The 24,140-nt window shown below is 44.9% G+C and overlaps 4 protein-coding genes across 4 annotated transcripts; 1 reads left to right on the plus strand and 3 right to left on the minus strand.

Moving 5' to 3' along the window:
- Positions 1-8,713: 8,713 nt before the first annotated feature.
- DFJ58DRAFT_846905 (uncharacterized protein) lies at positions 8,714-9,080 on the minus strand (the record flags this gene model as incomplete). The annotated part of the gene is made up of 2 exons (XM_041393374.1): positions 8,714-9,006; positions 9,053-9,080. 2 exons carry the CDS (start codon positions 9,078-9,080, stop codon positions 8,714-8,716), a joined length of 321 nt encoding a protein of 106 aa, XP_041237092.1.
- A 986-nt stretch (positions 9,081-10,066) lies between these two features.
- On the minus strand, positions 10,067-10,774 carry DFJ58DRAFT_734901 (uncharacterized protein; the record flags this gene model as incomplete). Its single annotated transcript, XM_041386551.1, has 2 exons — positions 10,067-10,700; positions 10,755-10,774. 2 exons carry the CDS (start codon positions 10,772-10,774, stop codon positions 10,067-10,069), a joined length of 654 nt encoding a protein of 217 aa, XP_041237093.1.
- A 7,964-nt stretch (positions 10,775-18,738) lies between these two features.
- Positions 18,739-21,004, minus strand: DFJ58DRAFT_734902 (uncharacterized protein; the record flags this gene model as incomplete). The annotated part of the gene is made up of 10 exons (XM_041386552.1): positions 18,739-19,383; positions 19,420-19,502; positions 19,552-19,837; positions 19,907-20,023; positions 20,072-20,095; positions 20,145-20,183; positions 20,241-20,337; positions 20,482-20,590; positions 20,639-20,816; positions 20,867-21,004. The coding sequence occupies 10 exons, from the start codon at positions 21,002-21,004 to the stop codon at positions 18,739-18,741; spliced, it is 1,716 nt and encodes a 571-aa protein (XP_041237094.1).
- Positions 21,005-21,551: 547 nt separating this feature from the next.
- On the plus strand, positions 21,552-22,642 carry DFJ58DRAFT_846908 (uncharacterized protein; the record flags this gene model as incomplete). Its single annotated transcript, XM_041393375.1, has 6 exons — positions 21,552-21,609; positions 21,657-21,752; positions 21,881-22,057; positions 22,106-22,196; positions 22,219-22,415; positions 22,518-22,642. 6 exons carry the CDS (start codon positions 21,552-21,554, stop codon positions 22,640-22,642), a joined length of 744 nt encoding a protein of 247 aa, XP_041237095.1.
- Between the last annotated feature and the right edge of the window lie 1,498 nt (positions 22,643-24,140).

Raw genomic sequence — 24,140 nt, forward strand, 5'->3', positions numbered from 1 at the left:
GGGGTCGAGTGAACGGAATGCTCAAGAATTGTATCGTATCGTCAGAGAATACGCCACATTATGAATATCCTGTCATCCAACTGTAAGATGTAATAGACTTGGTCGGACATCAGGAAATTGGGGAGTCAATGGTATGACTAGGCGGAGTTTATAAACCTTAGTCAGTCAGTGGAGTGTTCATCAAACTTCATAATATATGATAATGTGTTGCCAGGGAAGTGCCAGACTGATAGAGGATGATCAAGTCTGTATCAACTAGTCAAATGATAGTCAGACTTGATAATTGGTTGTCATGCTGGTGACAAGTTGACAGAAGGTGATCAAATCTTTGTCAGCTAGTTGAGTAATAGCCAGACTAGATAAGTGGTTGTCAGATACTTACATCAGGAAATTGGGGTGAACATGGTTTTTGCAGATAAGGTTGACAAAATCTGACTGTATTTTTATCATATTATATGATAATATAAAACAATGTACAAGTGCTACACAACTGTCATATCCCGTATTCCGGACCTTCGTCCGATGATGTTCCCACGCCTTCCGGACGCCTTCCAGGATGCACATCCAGACCTCCATACCCTTATCCATGACTCCATACCCTTATCCATGCCTTCAGTCCTCCAGTCCACTATCGGTTTGATTCCGTACACCTTTGTACATCCATATATCAATACCTTTGGACCTCCGCAGCTAAGCCTGCTCCATCCACCCTTAGTCCTATCGGATCCGAGCTCATTCCACCTTGGACTCTACCTTCCCTAGACTATCGATCTATATCCATGATCCATATCCTAGTCTCGTCTTCACCTAGATCTCCGGATCTGCTCATCCGATATCCAGACGCCTCATCCGATATCTCTAGACCTCCGGATCCGAACTATACTCATATCCGAAGCCCAAACCTTAAATCAGCGTCTATCTCCTTATGGTAATCCCCTTGACTCCGGACTTCTGTTTCCGTCTTGCTTATTGATCCTTGTACTCTGTTCATATCTGAGTTCATTTACTTATGTTCCGTTCATACTTACTAATATGTTTCCACATGCTTGTACATAGCATTTGTGTTCAGCTTACCGATCCTCTCAGATCCCTTCCAGTATATAAAGATCTGTACAACTCCTGTAAAGTTTCCTTAGTTCAAATATCAACATAGACTTGCTCCCTCGCATCTTAGACTTCACTCATTCTTGTCTTGGACTTTGGTCCATCTGAGTTCTGCCTTTCCATCAAGGCCTAGGGATGGATTCCCTAGGCCGGAAATCCGGACCTTCGGATTTGTCCCCTATGTCTCTGTTCTGAAGTCTAGGGATTGATTCCCTAGACCGAAGTTTTGCCTTTCTGGCACTTCCTGTCTTTCTGAGACTTCTGTCTAAACCCCGTCTATCTGACTCTACCATAGTGTAGTCTACCTCTGTTTGTTTCTACTCCGGACCTTGTCCATAGTAGCCTTTCCCCTCCTGTCCTAATCCTGTCCGCTCCTCCGATCCTCGTAAACCTTCGGACCTTCGGATGTCGTAACCTTCGGATGTCGTAACCTTCGGATGTCGTAACCTTTGGATGATGCAACCTTTGGACGATGCAACCTTTGGATGATGCAACCTTTGGACAACGTACCCTTTGGACGTCTTAACCTTCGGACCTCCGGACGTCCTGTCCTTCGGACCACTCCTCCTATCCTATCCTGCTTTGGACTCTGTCCCTTGCAGCCTATCCTCTATGTGTTTCTATCTAGGGAACTTACCTTGGGAAGTCTTACCTTCGGATCTAATACAGTGGATGAAACTCCTCCAGAGTTTCCTATACTCCTCTGGAAGTTTCTTGCACTCATCCAGAAGTCCTCTAGCACTCTATTAGAGTAGCCAGCCTCCGGAAGTCCTTTGGACTTTGTCAGATTCCATCTGGACTTCATTCTGAAATTAAGGGCATGTACTCGGGTAAGGGGCACAGTGCACGAGCTGAGGCCAAGCCCTTTGGATCCGTCTACCCTTGAGCTACGGTCTTAACAACAACACTCAAATGCAAATCAGCAGCCTGCTATCCTCATGCTATTCCTGGAGCTCCTCAGCAGAAGGTAATGCACCTCAGTCATGCCAGTCTGTTCTTCATCACCTACAGGAGGCATGCCAATTACCACACCCAAGTTCCCTGGCACAGAAGGAAACATGAATTCTTTGAGATACTCCTAGGTGAAACCCTTGTAGGCAATAGCATGGGTAACCCATGGGTCACCACATACTAACCCATACTTTTACCCATGAAATACCCATACCCATGACCCAAGGGTACTGCAGGTCATGGGTCATGCCATGGGTTGTGTGGGTTACCATGGGTTAGTGGGTAACCCGTGGGTAGCATATCAAATTTCAGCCTTCTAAAGTATAGCAATGGTACTACGAGCATTAGTGTTACTGTAGCTCTGACTTATGGCCAGCTACAGCCAAGGCTGGTACTGTGGTTAACCGAGCCAGATACTTAGCTACAGCTTACATCATATACAGCTCAGCTCAATTATTATAGCCACCATTAGTAACTTGAAGTTGGCTCAAGTTGGCTATAGAAATGTAAATTCAAGGAATTGGACAATCTCCTGATGTAGTAATACATAGTAACCTAGACTATGAGTATATCATAACATAATGTGAAAGGCAGCTCACAGCAGAGCCTGCTACAGTCACTTTTTCGAGTCATGAAATACTAGGGTTCCATCAGCAATATTGTTCACCACCAAAATTCCCCACTGACGGGTGTGGCAGGTATGGGTATGGTGTAGGTTATGGAGACCTGCACATACACCGTGCTTACCCATGGCAGTTTGTGGTGTTGGACAGGTGTGGAACCCTCAGCTTGTCTGAGGATATGAGGGTCAAAATTTTAAACCTCCCAAGTTGGACTCGGAGCTGTTATCACCATGTCACTCATCCCCAGAACATGAAATCTATGTCCACCCATACTTTTGAAGCTTCAACTGCAGGTCCATTGAGTAGTAATATCGATTCGAAGTGGCAACTTACTGCATTGGTTATGCTGATGTTCCAGTGGATTGTGCACTGCTTAAAGAAGGCTGATGAGTCTTCCATTCAATCATGCTTGTCAAAATTGTCTTTGTTATTGTTGCCAGAGCCATTGATAATTGATGTCAATGCTATTGACATGGTGACAATGGAGCCTGACAATGAAAAGCACCTAGATTCAGAACTTCATAAGACCTCTGCTGATACTACTATACCATGTTGGTGCCTTACCAACTCAATACAGAAAAACTTGAGAAGAATTGGCATTTACCTGTCTATGCATTTTTTGACACCAATCATGTTGCTGTGCACATGAATGGTCGTGTTTGCCACTTCTTCCCCTGCGCAGCACAAAAATGTAGGAGAGAATTGGAGGTGTTTGCTGTCTCCAGGACTCGAAAATGCTATATGACCTGTGGATCTTTGAAAAAAACTGTGGTATACTGCAAACACTGCTCATACCCATAGAATTGGCGAGTCGGTGTACACCCATACCATAGTGGGTGCGGTGTGTGTGGGTATGGGTGTGGTGTGTGTGGGTATGGGTGCAGTGTGTGTGGGTATGTACCGTATGGGTGCAGTGTAGGTCCAGACAGGTAGAGGATTTGTTGAGTACCAGCATGATTGAAAGATGATGGAGAGTCCCTTGAGCATTGGTGAAAGGAGTGAATTCAGTGAATTCAGTGAGGGTCAGTGGTGTTGAAGGACCCAATGCAGCTGCTGATGTAGTGCCATTGCTAATTACCATTGTCGCATTTGTAGGCTGAGACTGTGAAGGAGGAGGGGTATGTGATTGAGATGGCAGTGATGGTGTGAGATACTAGACTTTAGATAGACTCACTTTCAAAGTCAGCTGCCAGGAGATTGTCCAGCATCTGATTTTGTTGTAGATTCTGATGTATTCAGGAAAGAGAAAGATATGAGAATACAACAAGATGGGATGTATTCACTTAAAGACAACTACAGAAACAAAGCGTTGAGGAATAAGTGTCTATGAATCAAGGAGCAAGTGCTAATACATCAGCAACATCTGGAATGTCATCACACTCGTCCTCTGCAATGATTCTAAGAAGTGTTTCATATTCTGAACTGTGAGCAGTCCTTGTACTGGTGGCAGATACCAAGAGGTCACTAGTAGAGTCAGGGATCAAAGGATCACCTGAGTCTGTGTCTGCAGCAGCATGACATATCAAGTGGTACTCCATCTCCTTCTGTGAGGTTGCCCAACCTTTTGTAAAATTGAGTCAGTCTTTCTTCAACACAAACTTGACCACCTGCAGGGCTTCCATGAGGTGTGGACTGATGCGGTTACATCTCTTCATAAATGTCTTGCTACTAGATGAGAATACTTGTTCACAAGGAACAGCAGAAGCTTGGACTGGGAGATAGTCCATTGCAATCGAGAAAATGGTGGAAAATAATGATTGTGACATCTGGTAGACCATCAATGATTAGTTATTGACAAAAACTCTAGTGAGATATAGGACACTTACTATCCAAAATGCAAGTATGTTCATTTCCCTGGGACTGAGAATAGCTGTTGTATATGCACTGAACTCCTCTTCAACTGTTTGGATACTGGCCTGGCGACATGGCAGCATATCAATATCGGAGAGTCCATAAAGCATCGAGCCTAGTGTGACGGCACATGGCTGCTTATTGGGAGACTGCACAGAGCTGATTTCACCTTCTTGGTTCATATCTGCAAAACATGTCAGTTCGTGGCGTGGTTAGTTCGATATTGTAGGCATACCAAATTGATAATGTAATCCTTAGCCTTGTCAACTCGATTTGCATCCCACTCACGATTCATCCATGACATATGGATGGTAGGGTCAACAACTGGAAATCATTGTAAGAATAAAACATCATCAAAAAATGTTGAACTGACACATAGCAACACCATATGCTCCTGTGCTGCACATCTGGTCTTCATACTTAGTTGTCCAGGTCAAGCCTATTGCAACCAGAGGTGCAATATGTGGGACGTGCAAGGCCAAGCCCTCCCATCATTTGACCAACAATTTGAATGTTGGAACAGCACCACTTAGCAGAGGGGTGCTTTCACCAGACATGCACTGCTGGGCACTATGCGGTGCCTGATATATATCAATAAAATGAATCTGAGGCGCATTTCTTGAGAATATTAAGACTTACCTCTAGGACTACCTCAAGATCTTGCAAGACCTGCCATTGCATTGCATCTAGTTTGTGATGAGAGATGTTTCATTGAGCAGGAATGCTAAAGAACTGGTCAACAGCCTGTGTCACTGTTAATCTACTAAAAATGCTAAGCATAAGAACACCTTACCTGATGAAGCATTCACAGCCGATTGAGCATGATGTATGTTGAGTCCCAGCGCTGTAGAGACTCGCGTTTCTGTGGGCTCATATGGGCTCATTTTACGAATTCTGGCAACTGGCCTTTACTGCACAACTCGCACCATCATCCGTATGTGACTTCTATCTTGTTTCTGGTCATTCCACACACAACGCGCAGCTTTCCCGCGAAACGCGCCATAGGCGCGCTACTTTCCCACACAACGCGCAGCATTCCCGCGCGCACTTAGCACATTTCTCTCGCACTTGTCGCCCTACTCCATACGCAACTTCTGCTATGTCTCCAGTCATTTGCGCATACAATGCACAGCTCTCCTGCAAAGCGCACCATAGGCGCAACACTTTCTCAAGCTTTCGCGTTTCGCGTTCCCGCGCAGCGCGCTTAGCGCGTTTCTCGCACTTAAGCGCACTCCATCGCACATCATCCAGGAGCATCCATCCATCATCCAACCAGTTCCTAGGTGTGTCCCTTTTCGTTATCAGACCATATTTAGCCTATTACACTTTGTATTTCGTTATGCACCCTTACTTTACATCATTTTACCTCACTTACATACTAAGAGCGCTCCCTATTCGGCTCCGAGCCCTGGGAGAGCACTTAGGTAGAACTTACATACTTTCATGTTGGTTTTACACCACAGCTACCTACCACATCTTTCTACCACCATGTACTTGGCAGTTAGTTCCATGCAATGCATGCGTCTGTCGTCGTCTTAAGGCCCTAGCATCAGTCTAAAGCTAGTGGCAGTATCAGTATCCATCTATATCCGCGCTTTTCACCATATTATCGTCTCTCTACACTTGTGTGCTGCTCGCACTACCATCCCTGTTCTCCACGCATTTTCGCCCTTTCGCACTTTCGCCTTCCCGCACTTCGCGCATTTTTCGCGTTTCACTTTCCCACACGCGCCTTGAGCGCGTTTCTCGCGCTTACATCGCCCTTTTGTCGCCTTTGATCAGGGTTGATCAGCATCATTTCATGGATCCTTGCTTTCTTTGCTTCCCTTAAGGGTCGAACATATCGCACAGCATATCAAGACCCAACATAGAGAGTGTTTGCTTGTCATCTGACTTGCGTACACCTTTGTTGTGTTACCCACAGCGCGTTGTCTTGCTACTTAAGGGTCTTATGTACAACGCGTGTATAGTGACAACACAACTATACAGGATAAGACTTCTTGCCAGTCCTTAAGTACACGGTCTACGACTTTTCTAGTTTTCATGGTAGATAACGTGTGAGTTCTTGGGAGGGTTTACTGACGTATCCTCTTCTTGTTGTTCCCTGGTGGAATTACTCATAGATTCCCTAATGTTCTGATAGTAAGATCTGTTTCAATCTTGTAGGTCGTGTCTCAACCTATGAAAGTCTGTCTCAACTTTGTCGTGTTCTCATGTCTCCCTTCCTGAAAAAAGAGAGAGTCTGTCTTAAAATACGTGAAGCCTAGTTAGAAAGCTGTTCTGGTGTTGTATACTCAACCCCTGTAAGGTAGTACACAACAAGTAAATGAAGTCTGTCTTAAATACGTAAAGCCTAGTACGAAAGCTGTTCTGGTGTTGTACACTCAGCCCCTGAAAGGTAGCACACAACAAGTAGTTTATAAATAGATTGTTATATAAGCGACCCCTGTAAGGTAGTATACAACTAATCTCTGATACAATGTTTATCTTACTTCAAGGCACTCTTGGCCTGCACTTTAAGTCTTACGGACTCTCACGGTTTGAGAGAAGAGTGAAAAGTGGGAAGTTATTATTACTCAGTGTAGAATGGGCTCCTTTTATACCTTTTTGGGAGGCCATTTTACTAAGCATGACTCATCACAGCATTAGTAAGTCACTGGCTTACTAACCATGCCATTTGGCAGTGCTGAATCAGCTGCTTACAAAGTAGTTTACAAATAAAGTTCATAATATTACAAAGCATGATAAATCATGACGAAGCATGACGAAGCATGATGAAGCATGACGAAGCATGATGAAGCATGACGAAGCATGACCAATCATGACAAATCCTTACAAATCAGATTATTGCCTATCACATGACATGCTTACAAACATATCTGGTGGCTCACTGAAGGATTCTGTGGCTGAATGAGCCTGAAACAAATAGAAACAAATGGAAACAAATGGAAGCCACATGACAAATCATGCAGGATCCTTACAAAGCAGAATATTGCCTATCACATGACATGCTTACTAACACATCTTGGTGGCTCACTGGTGGCTGAATAAACCACATAAAAGAAAAGAAAAGAAAAGGGGAAAGGTGAAAACTATCATACTGGAAATATAAATACAAGTAAATCTGTCAAAATGGAACCAATCATAATAATACAATGAGGTACACCTTAGTGTACTCTCTGTAGCTACTTCCTGTCTATCAATGTCATGGTATGAGTTCCATACCATGTATGACAGTGTTGGCTCATCACACAACAATTCCACAACTGGGAGCCTTATGACTAGTGTTTTAAGTCCAGTTGCAGGACCGGTTGCAGTCTTTTCCAGTTGCAAGATCAGTCCAGTCCAGTTGCCCAAAGTTTGTAAAAAATCAAAGGACCGGTCCAGAACCGGTTAAGACCAATCTTTTGGAAAACCGGTTGCTATGTACATGTAGTACTCGTCAGCGTGATTCTAATGGTGGTCCGATCATGTAAAACGGTTAAGATTTGATAAAGTTATGAGACTTACAAGAGAAGCTGCAAATTAATGGGATGTCTTATATCTTAGCTTTTATCTAGATCAAATCATAATCAATTGACAAGGCAAGACCAGCTATATGCTCGTCTATACTAGGGCTACAGTTAGCATTGAGACACCTAAGCCTTATAACAACTTTGATTTTTTGACATTTCATATTTGACTCACTTGTGGGGCAGAGTTTGGTACAATGCTCATATATCGCTCAAATCTTAACCATTTAATACAAATAGAGCACCATTGGAATCGCAGGAGTGAGTAGTACACTGCCACCAGACTGGTCTTGGTTGTAACCGGTCTAAGACTGGTTGTAGGACACCTGCTCCTGGCAGTATTATGGATAACTAAGTCTCATTAGAGACAACTGGTTATCCTTCCTTGTCATGGATCCCTGACAATATCCTTTGTTATCCATTATACATAACCTCACTCCTGCTGCTCCATAGTACTCACTGTCTGCTTATATACATCTTGATCGCGAGATCTGACCATAGTACTTGCTGTCTGCTTATATATATATATATATTGATTGCGAGATCTGAGCATACCAGGGCCCAGGGCCTGGGTTGTAGCTTCTTGAGAATGCTGTGTCAATCATGCGAGTAAAGATGTCAAAAGTCTGTATTTGACATGAAGAGAAGGTATGTCAAAATGTACCGACAGTACTAAATGGGAGCAGCGGTTGCTTCGGGATGAAGGAGGGCGGGTACAATACTCCACTTGGTGAGGAATACATCTCTCATAGACCTGTGCTGGGTTGCTTGGCATTTGGCATAGCCTCGGATGCCTTCCAATAAAGCATCATCTAGGCCTACCCTTTGTGTGGCCTGCTCGTCCCACCATGCAGCATGCCATGCAAGAAAAGCACTGACATGCTGCATCTCTTCAAGCAGGAGTTCCACTTCTTCGACCCACTGGTTGGCACAGGCCCTCAACCTACACCATTCGACTTGCAAAGCTAACAAAACATTCAGCCAAAGTATTGACACACCATGGTCACTCACCTTCCAAGAGGACTGCCTCACCCTCCATCCCTGCAGTAGCTACACCTCGTGCTTTCCATATCCACGACAAGGTGTGGTTCCCGCTTGACTCTCCAAACGCGCTGTGAAAGAGAAATAGCGACTAGGCCGTTAGGAACTAGCACTACTTATCCAAATAGGTGCGAGTGTAGAATTAGACCCAAGAGGACTGCTAATGAAGCAACTCCCTTCAAATAAGCAAGGGGAGTGATAGCGCAAAGGGCTTAAAACCTATGACGACCTAAGACTAAGAACTTGTGAGTAGCGCTATAACGATCAGCGACTATGAAGTTCTGACAGAGTGAAACGTGTGTATAAGTGAGATACACTGTGCAAGGTATGTTTATGTGACTGCACTATGCGAATGTGTGACTAGCAATAGCGGGAAGAATTCAGGGAAGGAAAAGCAGAGGTAAGGTAAGACTGCGCAAGTGGAATGCCTGTAGCAACTAAGTGTAGTCCAAACTACTGGTAGCGATTCCGACTTCATGAAGGTCAAACTATGAGAACCTTTAGCGGCGTGCACTTAAAGCAAGTCAAGCGACACACAATCAGAGAGGATGAGCAAGAACGGAGTCAATTGCACAAAGACTGAGATATAGCGACTAAGGTGACTCCGACACACACCAGTAAAGGTCCGGGGAAGGGAAGTGAGATACTGTATGTACGACGAGCCATTTTATCATACTGCATAAGTGTTTGGAATGCGTAGGCGAGAATAGTAGCAATGCAGGCGAGAGCACAATGTGTGTACAGGTAATAAGACATGTAGCGCTGCAGAACATGAGGATACATGTAATAAGACCTGCGACTGATCAGTAGTGACAAATAAGACTAATAATGCACCAGTGGAGGTGAGTGGACATAGGCAGGACATGGGAGGATGGGGTACCTAGACGTCGGACCGGATAGCGTGCTATGGGAGAAAAACGATCCTAAGGCGGATAGCTTGGGAACGATGGCGCTGGAGACTAGCATTTAGCTCCATTCCTATAGCTAAGGCAAAATATGCCTGTAACACTCATATGCGCCTAGCACTGGTATGATTGTCACAGTGCTGTCTCCCATCCCTCGGATGTCCCCTTCCTCTAACTTTGGCAGCTCTGTCGTCCATGCGTCCCTGGCTAGGGAAGGTGCAAGAGCACTTAATGTGTTCCAGGCTCTGTGATAGCGCTCAGCAGCCACGGATACGTTGATTTCGACGTTCTTAATGATAATGCCTGCATGTGTATTTGCCCGCTGACTGCAAATTTGAGCATCCTTGAACTTGTATAGATGTGTTTGAAGGCAGAGGTGCCGGCAGAGATCATCGAGGGCATCAAAGGCCTGAGCACGCTGTAAATCCCACTCATATTTGGAGAGACTGTCATTGCATGGAAGCAGTGTCTCACGCCTGATCTGTGATGGCAACCACAGGTTAATATTGGTGGGTTTCTCCTCCTGGGTAGAATCTATACTAGACTTGATGTCGGAGGATCGAAGACAAGCTACAGAGGGGAAGTACAGTAGCTGGATCATACACCATTGAGCAATCTTGCGCTGCAATGCATTGCTACGTTCCTGGAACTTCGCAAGCTGCAGGTCGGTTGCATGAACACTGAGGGTGCTATGGTCATGCTGAAGATGACATCTGTGTCATAGTCGCTCAGTGTTGTGTAAATGGAAAAAATGGGACACCACTCACTGTTGATCCTCATAGTCCATGCCGGAGGAAATCAATATACTTGGAGAGATATCTGAGTGAAGTGAATTGTTGATGCCAGTTCTAAATCGCTGGCTTCTTTCTGTGAAAGACTGAGGTGCACAGCAGCTTGTGACATTGCTTAAAAAATGAAACATCTAAGTCTATGTCAAGATGCGAGGACAAAACACAGGGCGTACATTTGCTCATTATCTCGAAAGGATTGGGCTGTGATTTATCTTCTTCTCATCTTTTAATCGATGACTTCCATGCATTGACTTCATTTAGTCGCTCGTGCGATAGCATTTGATTGAAATCTTCAAAATCTTGTACATGGAGATCACATTCTGGGATAGTGGTCTTTATCCTGTACAAAAGGCTGATACCTTGATGAAACATTAGATACATAGCAAAGTATAAGAAAGCTAAACGAGAGCTTACCAAAATTTGATACTTTCTTCCAATTGAAATCCCCAAAATGATCGTCCAAGGTGTCTCACCGTGATCTTGGCCCCATCTTGCATGTGCTCATGGCCACTGGATTGATGTTAGCCCAACCCTGCTCAGGAGCTTCGCCATCTGTTCGGCCGACACCCTTCACTAAGTTATACGAGAATCCAATCTGGCAAGCATCAATATGTGCAGGGAGGTGAAACTTCGGGATGAGGAATACAACATTCTTGTCAGTGTGGTCGAAATGAATAGTGGAGGGATAGCTTGACATGCGTTTTCAGATATGCTTGCTCCATTGACAAGCAATGTCATACAATATATTGAGAACTACGATGTCGCGGGTATGTTGCAACATCGAGAAGAGAAGGTAGTCCATGTTAACATATCTATGTAGATTATCAGCTTGATTATTGTCATTGGAAAGGGTCACGTACCATTCACCCTTCTGGAGGTCACCAACCACACACCGTCATTTAAGATTGTGACAAGTGCAATCTATTGTACCCACACCTGTCGCTGCCAAGCCACGCGCATTTTTGTATCTGCAAGATTCACAGCACTGTGACTTGCACACATGCTTTTCTGTTCAAATAGAATGTTACAGCAGTGTTGGCAAATTGAGAAGAAAGACAATCACCTCTTGAGGCAGCATTCCTGCGTCATTCAGAAACAACTTGAATTCACAATCTTCGACAAAATATGACCAGCCCCAACTCAGACCAGGGTCAACTACATCCGAAGAAACATTTTTCCTTGCCAAACGAAAGTTTGCATCAATTGCAAGGAAAAGGGCAAATTTCCAACTACATAACAGCTGCTGTCAGTACCTTGCAGAGAACCATAAGTGAATAGCATACCAGTGTGACAATCATACCAGCGCTAGGCGCATATGAGTGTCATAGGCATATTTTGCCTTGCCTAGAGGAAAAGAGTAAAGCGCTAGTCACCAGCACTATCAAATCCCAAGCTATCCGCTTTGGAACCACTTTTCTCCCATAGCGCGCTACCCAGTCCAATGCCTAGGTATTCCGTCCTCCCATGTCCTGCCTATGTCCACCTACCTCCACTGGTGCGTTATTTGTCCTTAAATGTCGCTACTGATCAGTCGCAGGTCTTATTACCTGTATCCTCGTGTTCTGCAGTGCTGCATGTTTTATTACCTGTCGCTACATTGTGCCCTCACCAGTGTCGCTACTAGTCTTGCCTATGCACTCCCAAACTTTTACGCAGTATGATAAAATGACCCGTTGCACATATAGTACTTTACTTCCCTTCCCCAGACCTTTACTGGTGTGTGTCGGAGTCACCTTAGTCACTATATCTCAGTCTTTGTGCAATTGATTCTGCTCTTGCCAATCTCTCTGATTGCGTGTCACTTGACTTGCTTTAAGTGCACGTCGCTAAGGTTCCCTCTTAAGTTTGACTTTTGCAATGTCAGGATCGCCATTGGTAGTCGTGCTACAATCTAGTTGCCACCAGGCATTTCACTTGCACTGTCTTATCTTGCTTTTCCGCTCTCGCTCCCTTTGATTTCTTCTCATTGTTGCTAGTTGGACGTCGCATAGCGCTGTGAAAAACACAACCTGACTATGCACTTGTTAAGGTACTCAGCCAGTATATGTCTAAGCTCTGCCTATGCTGCTATACTTGCAAACAATAAAGCAAGAATGTTCGACCTGAGGGAAAAGCTACTAAAGACAACTTAAGATAGAAAGACCTGAAAGAGTGCTAAAGCGCGGGAATAGCACGTCGCAAGGTAGAGCACTAATGCGCGGGAAAGAGCGGAAGTCAAGAAAGCGGACACTGAGTCAAAGGAAGGTAATGGATAGCGAGAGAGATCAAGGGTATTGATTGCAAGGGTAAGGAAAGTCAAATAGGGGCCATAGAGTGCAACTAAAGGGTGACTACTTCTAAGTAAAACCTAAGGGAAGGAAATACAGTCGAAGGGAAGTAATGTCAAAGTAGTCACCATAGGCTTCTTATACTAGTAAACTATACCATCTTGGACTCGGAAGGGATAGGATATACATGTAATAAGACTGTAGCACTTTTTACAAACTCGAGGCAGGGCAAATTACATACCAATGAGGTAGGATGGACCATGGATGGATTCCGATGTTTTGGGTGGATCCTAGAGCGCGAGAACAGCGCGGGAACAAGCACTAGATAGAGCGGACATGCACTAATGCTCCAATAGACACATTGCTGGTAGTTCTGATAGCCCTATAAGCGTGGGAATAGCGTCGGATAAGTCGCAGGAGCATGAATAGCGCTGCGGGAATGTGCACACATAGTGTGGGAAAGTGCGGAATAGCATCGGACAAGGGTTATGGCTGAGACAAGTGAAGACTGCTGATAGGGGAGTAGTGAATGATGTGAGGGATAACTTTGGTCCACCTATTGAAGGCTTATGCAGGTATACATGCCTAGCGCCAATATAATTGTCACAGCGCTATCACATAAAAACAACTTGCATAGCACCTCTCACTTATACACACATTTCTCTGTTGGAACTCACTTGTAGCTAATCGCTACAGCGCTACTCATTAGTTTTTGGTCTTAGGTCACTATAGGTTTTTAGCCCTTCGTGCTATCGCTTCCCTTGCTTATTCGTAGGGAGTTGCTTCAATAGCAGTCCTCTTGGGTCGAAGATTACACTCGCACCTATTTGGATACGTAGTGCTAGTTTTCTAATAGCCTAGTAGCTATTTCTCTTTCACACCAAGCACATGATCCATAAAACACCAAAGAAAAGGGCACATGATTCAGAGATACGCTGGAGGGTCAGAATTGTGAGACTGTATTGTTGGATTATTAATTGAAGGCACTAATCAGAACTGTACGAGACTGTACAGTTAGATTATTAATCGAAGGCACTAATTGGAACTGTCCAAGACTGTACACTTGGATTATTAATCAAAGGCACCAATCAGAACTGTTCGAGACTGTACAGTTAGATTACTAATCAAAGGCACCAACAAACTCAATCAAAAAGAAGTGTTGATGTGGTGAAAAGAACACAGGAAAGGTCCAGAGACCTAATCCAGGCAAAGGTAGCATCTTGATAGGATCCTCCACTGGTATATCAGCCCTACATATTACAAGAGCTATGGCTTACAGTGATTAATGTATCACAGTTTTACTATAAGTTATAGGTATTTAATGCATCATTCTCACAGTATGGCCTGAAAAATGCTATCTCATAATGCTGCATAGTGGTCCCACAGGCTTATGCATTATGCATTATGGTTCAATTTCTCACTGGCCCACAGTGGGACCTTCCAAAGTCAATGCATTATGAGATAGTGTACTGTAGTTAATATCTCAGCATTGTGTCACAAACTTAGGTACCCCAGTAAACAGTTTATATGTATCATACTTACTGTCTATGCTGGCAGGAGTAAATAGACATAAACACTATATGGTTTCTACTGGGGATGGGCAATGCTCAGCCATTTTCAAACTCCGCACATGATTTCATCTCAAGGGGGTGAAGCTGAAATGAGTGTCCAATGGAAAGATATAACGGCAGGGCTTTACCACACACTCGCGGTGAGTAGTTTGTATGGAGACATACGCATGAAATCTCAAGCTGTTTGTATTGTATGAAAAAAAATAAGAAAACACAATGTCTACAGTAACCTAGCCTACTGAAATGCCAGAGAATGCAAGAATATTTATATTTTTTTCATAGAATACCAAGAATAAGGAAAACAATATACCTGGAACAAGATTTGGGTGAAAAATGTGCTTGCATCACTGCCGAGCGGTATATCTATCAGTACACTCAGGTGTGTGCTGACTAAGCCGATTTGAGTATGACGTGACACGTTTAGGAGATGCGTTTGACATGTCAGGCAAGGGACTGTAACACTAATGCTGCTCCAACACATCAAGAGTGTCTGCTGGCACCCATCTAAAAGGCGTTCAAATAACCAATGAACTCACCTTGCACATCTAAACCACAGGACAATCACCACTGGCAGTGAAAAGGAGAATATTTCCTCAAGTCCCACACTGGCTATTGCTCTAGTAGGACACCTGCAAAATGAGCTCGAAAAGCAACAACAGCGAGCTATAACTTATGAGAAGTGTTTCCGAGGTGAGCGGAAGTGGTGCACTTGTAAGGATCATGCCACTGCATCTTTGCAGAAGCAGTTACATTCACTGCAGTCTTCTACTACAGAGATAACTGCAGAAGCACACAAGAATAAGGTGTGCCTTGACAAGGCTAGAGCATCTATCCATCAGCTCGATAAAGAGCTAAATGCAGTTAAAGGGGGAAATGCCAAGATGTGAGCATGGTGGGAACAAAATGGAATTGATGGACCTGTCCTGTTGATGAACAAAGACAACGCTGCAGCTGCATCAGGGGGTTCATCAGCAGCGAAAGAATGAGCTGTTCAGGTATCAACAGGTGGTGGCCAGAAGACTCTGGACCTCACGGTGTCTTAATAACCGAGGGTCTTATATGAAAACGTGTAAGAATGTAATGACACCACAATTACACTGGATAAGACTTCTTGCCAGTCCTCGATTAACATGGTCTACGACTTTTCTTCTTTCATGGTAGATAATGTGTGAGTTCTTGGGAGGCTCGCTAAACCAATCAGTTAGATTAACTTAGCCGGAGCTTTATTATCTCTGATTGAAACTATGGGATTGTCTAGGAAATACCGTCTAGACACTTGAACTGGTTTCCTGAATATACGGTTAACTGTTGAGAAGCTGGTCTCAAATGTGACTACATGGACCAAAGCTTGTGTTTGGTCAATATACAAATACCTGGTGAGAACGCTGGTCTCAAAAATAACAACAATGACCAAAGCTCGTGTTGGTCAGTATACAAATACCTGGTGAGAACACTGGTCTCACAAATAACAACGTTGACCAAAGCTCGTGTTGGTCAGTAAACACTACATGGTGAGAACACTGGTCTCACAAAACTGGGTTTCTATCGCAAGAAACTTATGTAATCTCAAGGGAAACACTTTCCCTGCACTTGCCTGGACAGTTCTTACAAAGGAAATGGGCTTTGTAAGCAGCAATTTTTTCAGACTGAAGCTTCTTAGGTGAGAGTTCAATTTGCTCAAGTGGGAGATCTATTTTTTGGGGGAGAATGGGCTCTCCTTATATACATTTTATGTAAGTAAAAAGGTGATGTAATGACTTCAGAATGTGAGAAGAATATTCCAAAAACTGGAGCAGAATGTTCTAGCAGGTGCAAAAGAACATTCCAGAATATTCATGGTGGGATAATGACATCATTCTGAGTCACTATGAGTCACTATGAGTCATTATGAGTCATTGGAATGTTCTAGCAAATTCCATGGAACATGACATCATTATGACATCACTATGATATCATATCTTTCAACCAAAATATCTGCAGGAGTGTAGGTGAAGTCCTATGACATCATTATGACATCATACCCTGTAGGTACAATTTTATGAAGCATCTGATTAGTCAGAGCATCCTAATAGAAAAGTAAAGTAAAGAAACACTAGAGAAAACAACTCAGAAATAATGGAACAAATAATAGTACACAATATGCGGGCTTTTTAGATAGGTTTTTGTTAGGCTTTGAACTTTTCTCTATGGGTTTCTCTAGCCAAAGTGAATAAGCCAAATGAAAGGCAATACCTTAACCTTCATTTTTGCTTCTCATATCAACTAGGTCATTATGTGATTCCCATCTCACATATGACTTTTCTTCAAAACATGGTGGATTCATGAATCACTGAGGGAAAACTGAAACTATTGGAGCAAGGTTTGATACCAAGGTATGGGTTGACTAGTCTGAGGACTAAGCTAACAGACTTTGTCTTTTAGGGGGATACCTAGTAGTCATGTCCATGCATGATTCCCAAATCATGCAGGACAACGGGCAGTGTATTTTGCCACAAGGACAACAAGAAAGGCCAACACAACTCCCTCTGATACTACCTTGAAGCCGAACTAGGGTTCACAAGTCAATGGCCTGACACCAGTAACACTCGTTATCACAGCCATGGTGATGCTGCATGTGAGTACCTTGTACACAAATGTTGATACATGCAGTTCCTGGAGATCGTACTCTTTAAAAAGGAGAGCTGCACCCATACAAACCTTGAACAAAATGTCTTCTGTGGATTCTTATGTGTCAGAACGGAGGAGGAGATGGACCACCTCGGTCAAATATGATGAATGAGTTGGTCGGTCAATAGGTCGTTCACATACTAGCTGTCATCAAATACTTGCCAGGATCACCTCAGTCAAAATATGCTCAGTCAAATATGACACATGAGGAACTACCAAGAACTGAAGTAGGCAGCCATATTGTAGTGTAACAAGGGCACCAAGCATCTGTGTGCAGTGTAATCAATCGGTCAAAGAACAACTAGCTGAGACACATGCAATGGTTGTGCCGATATGCTATGGAAATCACAGAACAAGCGATCGGTCACATGGAGTATAAATTGGTCACGCCAACCAAATAAGATGATTGAGATAAATAATGCCGACAGGGCGAGGAGGCCACGAGAAGTATTGGGAAGTCAAATCTGAACAGACAAGATAAACTGAAGTATGCTACACCATGCCAACTGCAAACCCGACTGAGATCAACTGTGCCAATATGCTGTCAGTGCTTAAATCACACCAAGGAGTTAATGTACATTTCATTCAATACCAAGTAATATACAGGTGTAATTCACCGACAGACACATGATCTATGGTACAACTATGTAGTCCGCTGAATGATCAGGGGAGGGTGCGCGTGGCAGAAGCAGGTGACATGACAGGAAAATGTGGTCCAACACCAGCAGGAGCAGATGAAGAACCGGCGTGTGCTGACGCTGAGGATGCTTGTCCAGATGTGAACGTGTGTTAAGACCGTACTCAAATAGTATCGGATCCGAAGGGCTTCGGCCTCAGCTTGTGCACTGTGCCCCTTTCCTGAGTCTTGCCCCTTATTTCAGAGTGCTAGAGTATCGTATATATTGAGACAGATAAGTCTCGTAACGGATCCGTTAAGGCTTCCAGATATTGAACATATATAGTAACGGCTAATCCAGATCGGATCTGAACTAGAAACTAACGGGCGAGGACTGTCCGAAGACAGAGATGGATATATAGACTATAGGAATCAATCCTAAGTCTCGGAGTAGACAAGAGTATTGTACTCAAGTCTGGACGGATAACGGATGAACTTAGAGTCCAGACAGAATGAGTGCAATCTAAGATGATATTCGAACTGATCTACTACAGCGCATGTACAAGGGTTTATATACTACAGATAACTAACGGAATGATCAATAAGCAAGGACGCGAGGCTATGTACGAAGTATAAGCAAAGTATGTGTACAGCATATCGGTAAGTCGGATGGATAACGAATCATAACCAGGAATGAAGTCTAAGCTAAAGTGGATCAGTAAGTGTAGCGGATCAGTAAGCATAACGGAAGTAAAGGATAACCGGTATACCGGTGTACAGGAATGCCGAAAGGAGATGAATGATAGTTAGAGTTATATGAACAGGACATGAAACAAGGATTAGATCGGATCTGTGGACTGGACAACGGATATGTCCATCGGATCTGGATTGGATCTGAGATCTGGATCTGTACCTGGGAATATGGTATATGACAATGTGCTGCCCTGCATGTCAGAACGGCCAAAAGTGCGAGATGCCAAGGTTTGATTGATTCCAACAGAAAGGGGGATGGGAGCAACTGAAGGATCGAACACACTGTTCAAGTACCTCATGCTTAATGCAGTGGCCGAGGATTCATTGCCTTGTCTCATCGTTGGTGGTGGGAACGATGGATTAGGAAGGACCCACTCCTGCTGAAGCTTCTCAACTAGGCCAACCAGTCCATCCACCAATGTCACAGTGGCGCCAACATTGAGCTGCATGGCAGACAGCTCAGCACACATCGAGGAGATGCGGGTGTCGAAGTCATGTTCCATCACGTCCATCCTGGCAAGGGCATTCTCATTGGCCATTTGCATGGCAGTGACCTGAGCCATCAGGGCAAGCATGCAATTGTGGATGGTGGGTGACGAAGGTGCTGATGGAAGGGAAAGGCAGTCGGCCACAGGAATTGGTGGGGGAATGGCTATGGGGATGGCTATGTTGTTGGTCTCCTCCTGCCAATGGTCGGCAGGGAAGTCAGCTGCAGAAGCGATGGCTTCAGGCTGGTCAACCACGATTCAATCATCGGGCTCAACCACCATCTTGGTAGCGATGTCAGTGTCCTGCTCGGCCTCAGCATCACCATCCATCTTGGCATCATCATCACCAGTGACAGGCACATCTACAACTGAGGGTTAAGGTATGTTGTCACAAAAAACAAGATCACTTACCGGTATCCTCAACAGCTTCTTCTTCCTCAGACTCCAGAATGGGAGTTGGTTGACGCACATGGGAGGTTGCTCTTGTTGTCCTGGATTGAGCCCTGTGCTTGGAGGCTGATGCAGGCTTTGACCTAGGGCATGACTTTGGGGCCTGCCGAGTTGTTGCAGGACCGATGGCATCAACTGACGCCAATTGGTTACACCACACCTTCATCTTGTGGCACTTGACGCAGGACTTCATGGCTTGCCCCTTCTGGCCGACTGCAATGAGACGAGACAGGGCTTCCCTATGCATCTCTGGCAGGGTGGAATGTACTGTGAGATGGTTAGTACTCGGTGACTGGGATGAACTTGCCCAACTCACCTCTTCAGCAGAGGCCTTCAGTAGCCTGCGCCCTCTGACAGGCTCAGCAATGTCCATGGCCTTCTCCTTTCCTTTGCCCTTTGGCTGGGCTTGGCCGATGTGGGGTGTGGCATCCGCCTGAAGATGGTTGAGGGGTGAGGACAGACAGGACAAGATAATTCTCACCTGCTTGATCTCTTTTGTCATGCACTGAAAAGGAGTCAGCAATGATATTGGCACTGACATTACTGCTGCTTACCTTTGATTCGTGCTGCGCTGCAGGCAAAGATTGAACAATCTTGGACGGTTAAGGTGATGTTAGCAGTCAGTTAAAAATGGTGAAAGGAAGACATACCTTTACAACTACAATGGTCCCTCCTGGCTGCCCTTCCTCATCCTTGGTGTTGGAGATGATGGCCTTGGACAAGGGCTTCAAGACCTTGCATTTCTTCCTGCCTGCCTCAGTGCCTGGGCTGTCCTCTCAGGATCTATATGTCCCGCGGTTAGGCCGCTTGCCCTTTTCAGTCATCATGCCAGGGGCAACAGGATTGCTCTCGTGACCGGCACGAGGAAGTGAATCAATCGGTGGAACTGACAGCTGTTTGGGAACTGGGTGTGTGACCAGGGAGACTGCCGGTGCTGATGCTGGCACTGGCACTGGTGCTGGTGCTGGTGCTGGTGCTGGTGCTGATGCTGATGCTAGTGCTGGTGAGGATATCAAGCTACCGCTGCATCCAAAAAGTGCCGACTCACTATATCTGACAACCTTTGGGAAGAAGGGGTGTGACTCCATATGTGGATCATCATCCTGCACACAGGCCCATTTGGGTGCGAGAGTCTGATTTATGGTTGCCCGGACCTCAGCGGCAGCAGAAAGAAGGAATGGCAGCATGTCCAAGCAATTCTGGCCATGTTGCTGGAGTGCTTCAGACTGTTGAAGAGGTGAGCAGATAAATCTAACCAAAGTGAAAAAAAACGCACCACCATCCACGCGATCGTATGGGCCTGGTCAACAACCACCCAGCCATCTAACTCGTAGATTTTGATTTGGCGGACTGCAGCGTGCACAGACTTGTCGGCAAGCGCCAAAGCATTGTTGGATTCGGTTTGTGATGGCATGGTTGAGATGTGCAAATTTAAAAAAATTGACTCTGATGACAGCAAATATAAAATCTGACAAAAGAGGAAGAGGATAGGACAAGTGTTGACCTAGTTATATAAGGAACGACTCTCTGTGGATGTGGATTGAACTTGACAGAAATCGATGCCACAACACCACATTGTGACACCGCCAGAAATGGCCGAAGTGTGGCACCGGCTGTGGGATTTCTGCATTGTTCATCGACTGCAGTGTTCCAGTGGTCCACAGTCATCTACATTACACCTGACTATATCCACTGCCAGCACACTATTTTCGAAGTCAATTGCCAGCAGTATGTATTCCCACGAGCATCCAATTGACAAAAGTTGAAGGTTACAGGACGAGTGCATCAAAGCCGACCGGGATTTTTTCGTCACATGGGACCAGTGGGTGCCACCAACATTGTGGCCGATTCCATGGCCTCAAAAGGACGAGATTACTGTGGGTCACAACACTATTCAAATTAGACCTCACCTACCCGCTACATCCTGCACGCATCAAATGAAGGAATCCATAGCCTCAACCATGCCATCCAACCAGGAAAGCGCCGAAACACTTGCAAAGAAACATTTTGGTCATGAATGTAAGTTTACTGTTCAATGTACCTTCACTGGGAGTTGACCATGTCAGTATTTGACATGTGCTGGAATACCAAGGCTGATCAAGTGCCAACAGTGGAAACACCGACTGCCACACCATCAACCAAACAACACTTTGGAGGCCAAAGTAAGTCCAGTCCAAGCATGACATGACTCATTTCTGACCAACTCCTTAGCATTTAACATGTGCTGGGACACCAAAGTTGATCCAGCCCCAATTGTGACCTGCGCATGCAGCCACACCGCTGGTGGCAGGTCAATATGACCTTTGTTGGGATGACGAAATGAGTCTATCAAAGGTCAATTCGGCGCCAATCCTAGAGCCGGCGACTGTCAACACTCAGACCGTGGGTGTCACCATACCCTTGGCGGCTGATCAGTATGATATGTGTTGGAATGACCGACCATCTGCATTGGCAGTGGGATATAAAGGTAAGTATTTGTCATCAACACTGCCGACCATGACTGACCATTGTTCAGCTGATTTTGACATGTGCTGGGGAGATTCGCCATTGGGTGGAGATGGTCACCTTGAAAGTAGTGACACTACTGCACTGACCATCAACTCAGTGTAGAGACTCGCGTTTCTGCAGGCTGTTATGGGCCAAATTCACGCCTTTTCTCGATGCACTCCATATCCTTGCAATGCACCTCTCATTTGATTTCCATGCAATGCACGCTTTGGCGCGTACCGGCACGTTCAAGCGCATTGCGGTGCACTTCATTGCATTTCCTCAGGATCCGTTGCCTGTCCTCCGCATGTCCTGTCCTAGTCCTCCAAGGTCCATTGGTGCGTTTTTCCTTCTTCAGAACTCATACTCCGTCACGCAGGCACTAGTACTTGTCATCATATCTCGTTATGGACCCTGACTTACCTCACCATTTACCTTAGTACTTCCTATTTGGCTCCGAGCTGTGGGAACTCGCTTAGCATACCTACACATCACCATGTTTGTTTTCCTGTCACTTACTTCCACTCCACTACCATCAAAGTGTATAGCACAAGTTTCTATCTGAATACACCAGTTTCCCTCCTATTGACGCTTTGACACCTTTAAGTGTCTACTTCCACATCTATCAAAGTCCTGGTTCCCCCATTTGATTGTCACCTCTACTCGAAGCACTCCATTGTGATCGCACAAAGTGTGCTTTGACATTGAAGCGCGCTTTTCTGCACTTTCCGCCTTATTAGCGCGTTTAGGCGCCTTTAGCTAGCACTCTTCACTTTTGGGTGCATTACTAGCCTCAGTGTCCCATTCAGGCTTCGAGACCGAACCACTGGTTATAGATCCCCCTCACCTTTCACTAGAGGAATCTTTCTCAGTAGCAATCCCCTTGGGACAACTTTCCACTCATATCCAGAGGAGCACTTGAGAGCCCACTTCCCACTCTTCCCCCTAGCACGCAGCTATCATTCCTTGCCCTCATCGGGATGTCTCAGTTTCAGCATAGATGGCTGCGTCATGGAATATAATAGCACATTATGGTTATATTTAGCTGTGTAGATGGATTAGTCTTAAGGTTGCAGATTAATTGGAATGAATGTTGTCGAATTCCCAAAGTCAGCTTTCATGGCGACCAATCTACCAGGCTGATATGTGCCGACCGATGCACATGGGAGACCCATTCCGCACCAGTGTGACAATCATACCAGCGCTAGGCGTGTATGAGTGTCATAGGCATACTTTGCCTTGCATAGAGGAAAAGAGTAAAGTGCTAGTCACCAGTGCTATTCAACTCCCAAGCTATCCGCTTTGGAACCACTTTTCTCCCATAGCATGCTACCCAGTGTGATGACAAGATATGGCTGGGCTGTAGGTAAAAGCACCAAACCAATATATATGAGTCTCCTGCTCTCCTAGCTGCTACTCTTGCTAGCAAGAACGTTCGACCCTAAAGGATCTCTGACTAGGCTCAGGCTCAAAGAAAGAGAGTGGAGAAGGTACTCCAAGTCAAGGTAAGAAAACTATGTTCCAGGAGCTATCTGGTGAGCTGAGGGAGCTACAGCTAGGAAAGCTACAACTAGGGGATGCTACTAAATAACCCAAGTGAATGGGGAGCAACAAAAGAACTGGAAACAAGGGAAACTAGGTAATGACTGTAGAGTCCTAGGTAAAGGGAAGATGATTATGTAAGCAGCAAAAGTGCGAACCTAATCTAAGGAAAGTGTCAATAAGAGATGCATAGTGAAAAGTGCCTCTGCAAGGCTACAGAAAGTTTGAACACCACACCGGTCCGATGCCTAGGTATTCTGTCCTCCCATGTCCTGCCTATGTCCACCTACCTCCACTGGTGCGTTATTATTCCTTAAATGTTGCTACTGATCAGTCACAGGTCTTATTACATGTATCCTCGTGTTCCACTGCGCTGCATGTTTTATTACCTGTCACTACATTGTGCCCTCGCCAGTGTCGCTACTATTCTCGCCTATGCACTCCCAAACTTTTACGCAGTATGATAAAATGACCCATTGCACATACAGTACTTTACTTCCCTTCCCTGGATCTTTGCTGGT

Source organism: Suillus subalutaceus (genome assembly GCF_016647625.1).
Source record: "Suillus subalutaceus strain FC151 chromosome Unknown DFJ58scaffold_192, whole genome shotgun sequence".
NCBI classification, from domain to species: domain Eukaryota; kingdom Fungi; phylum Basidiomycota; class Agaricomycetes; order Boletales; family Suillaceae; genus Suillus; species Suillus subalutaceus.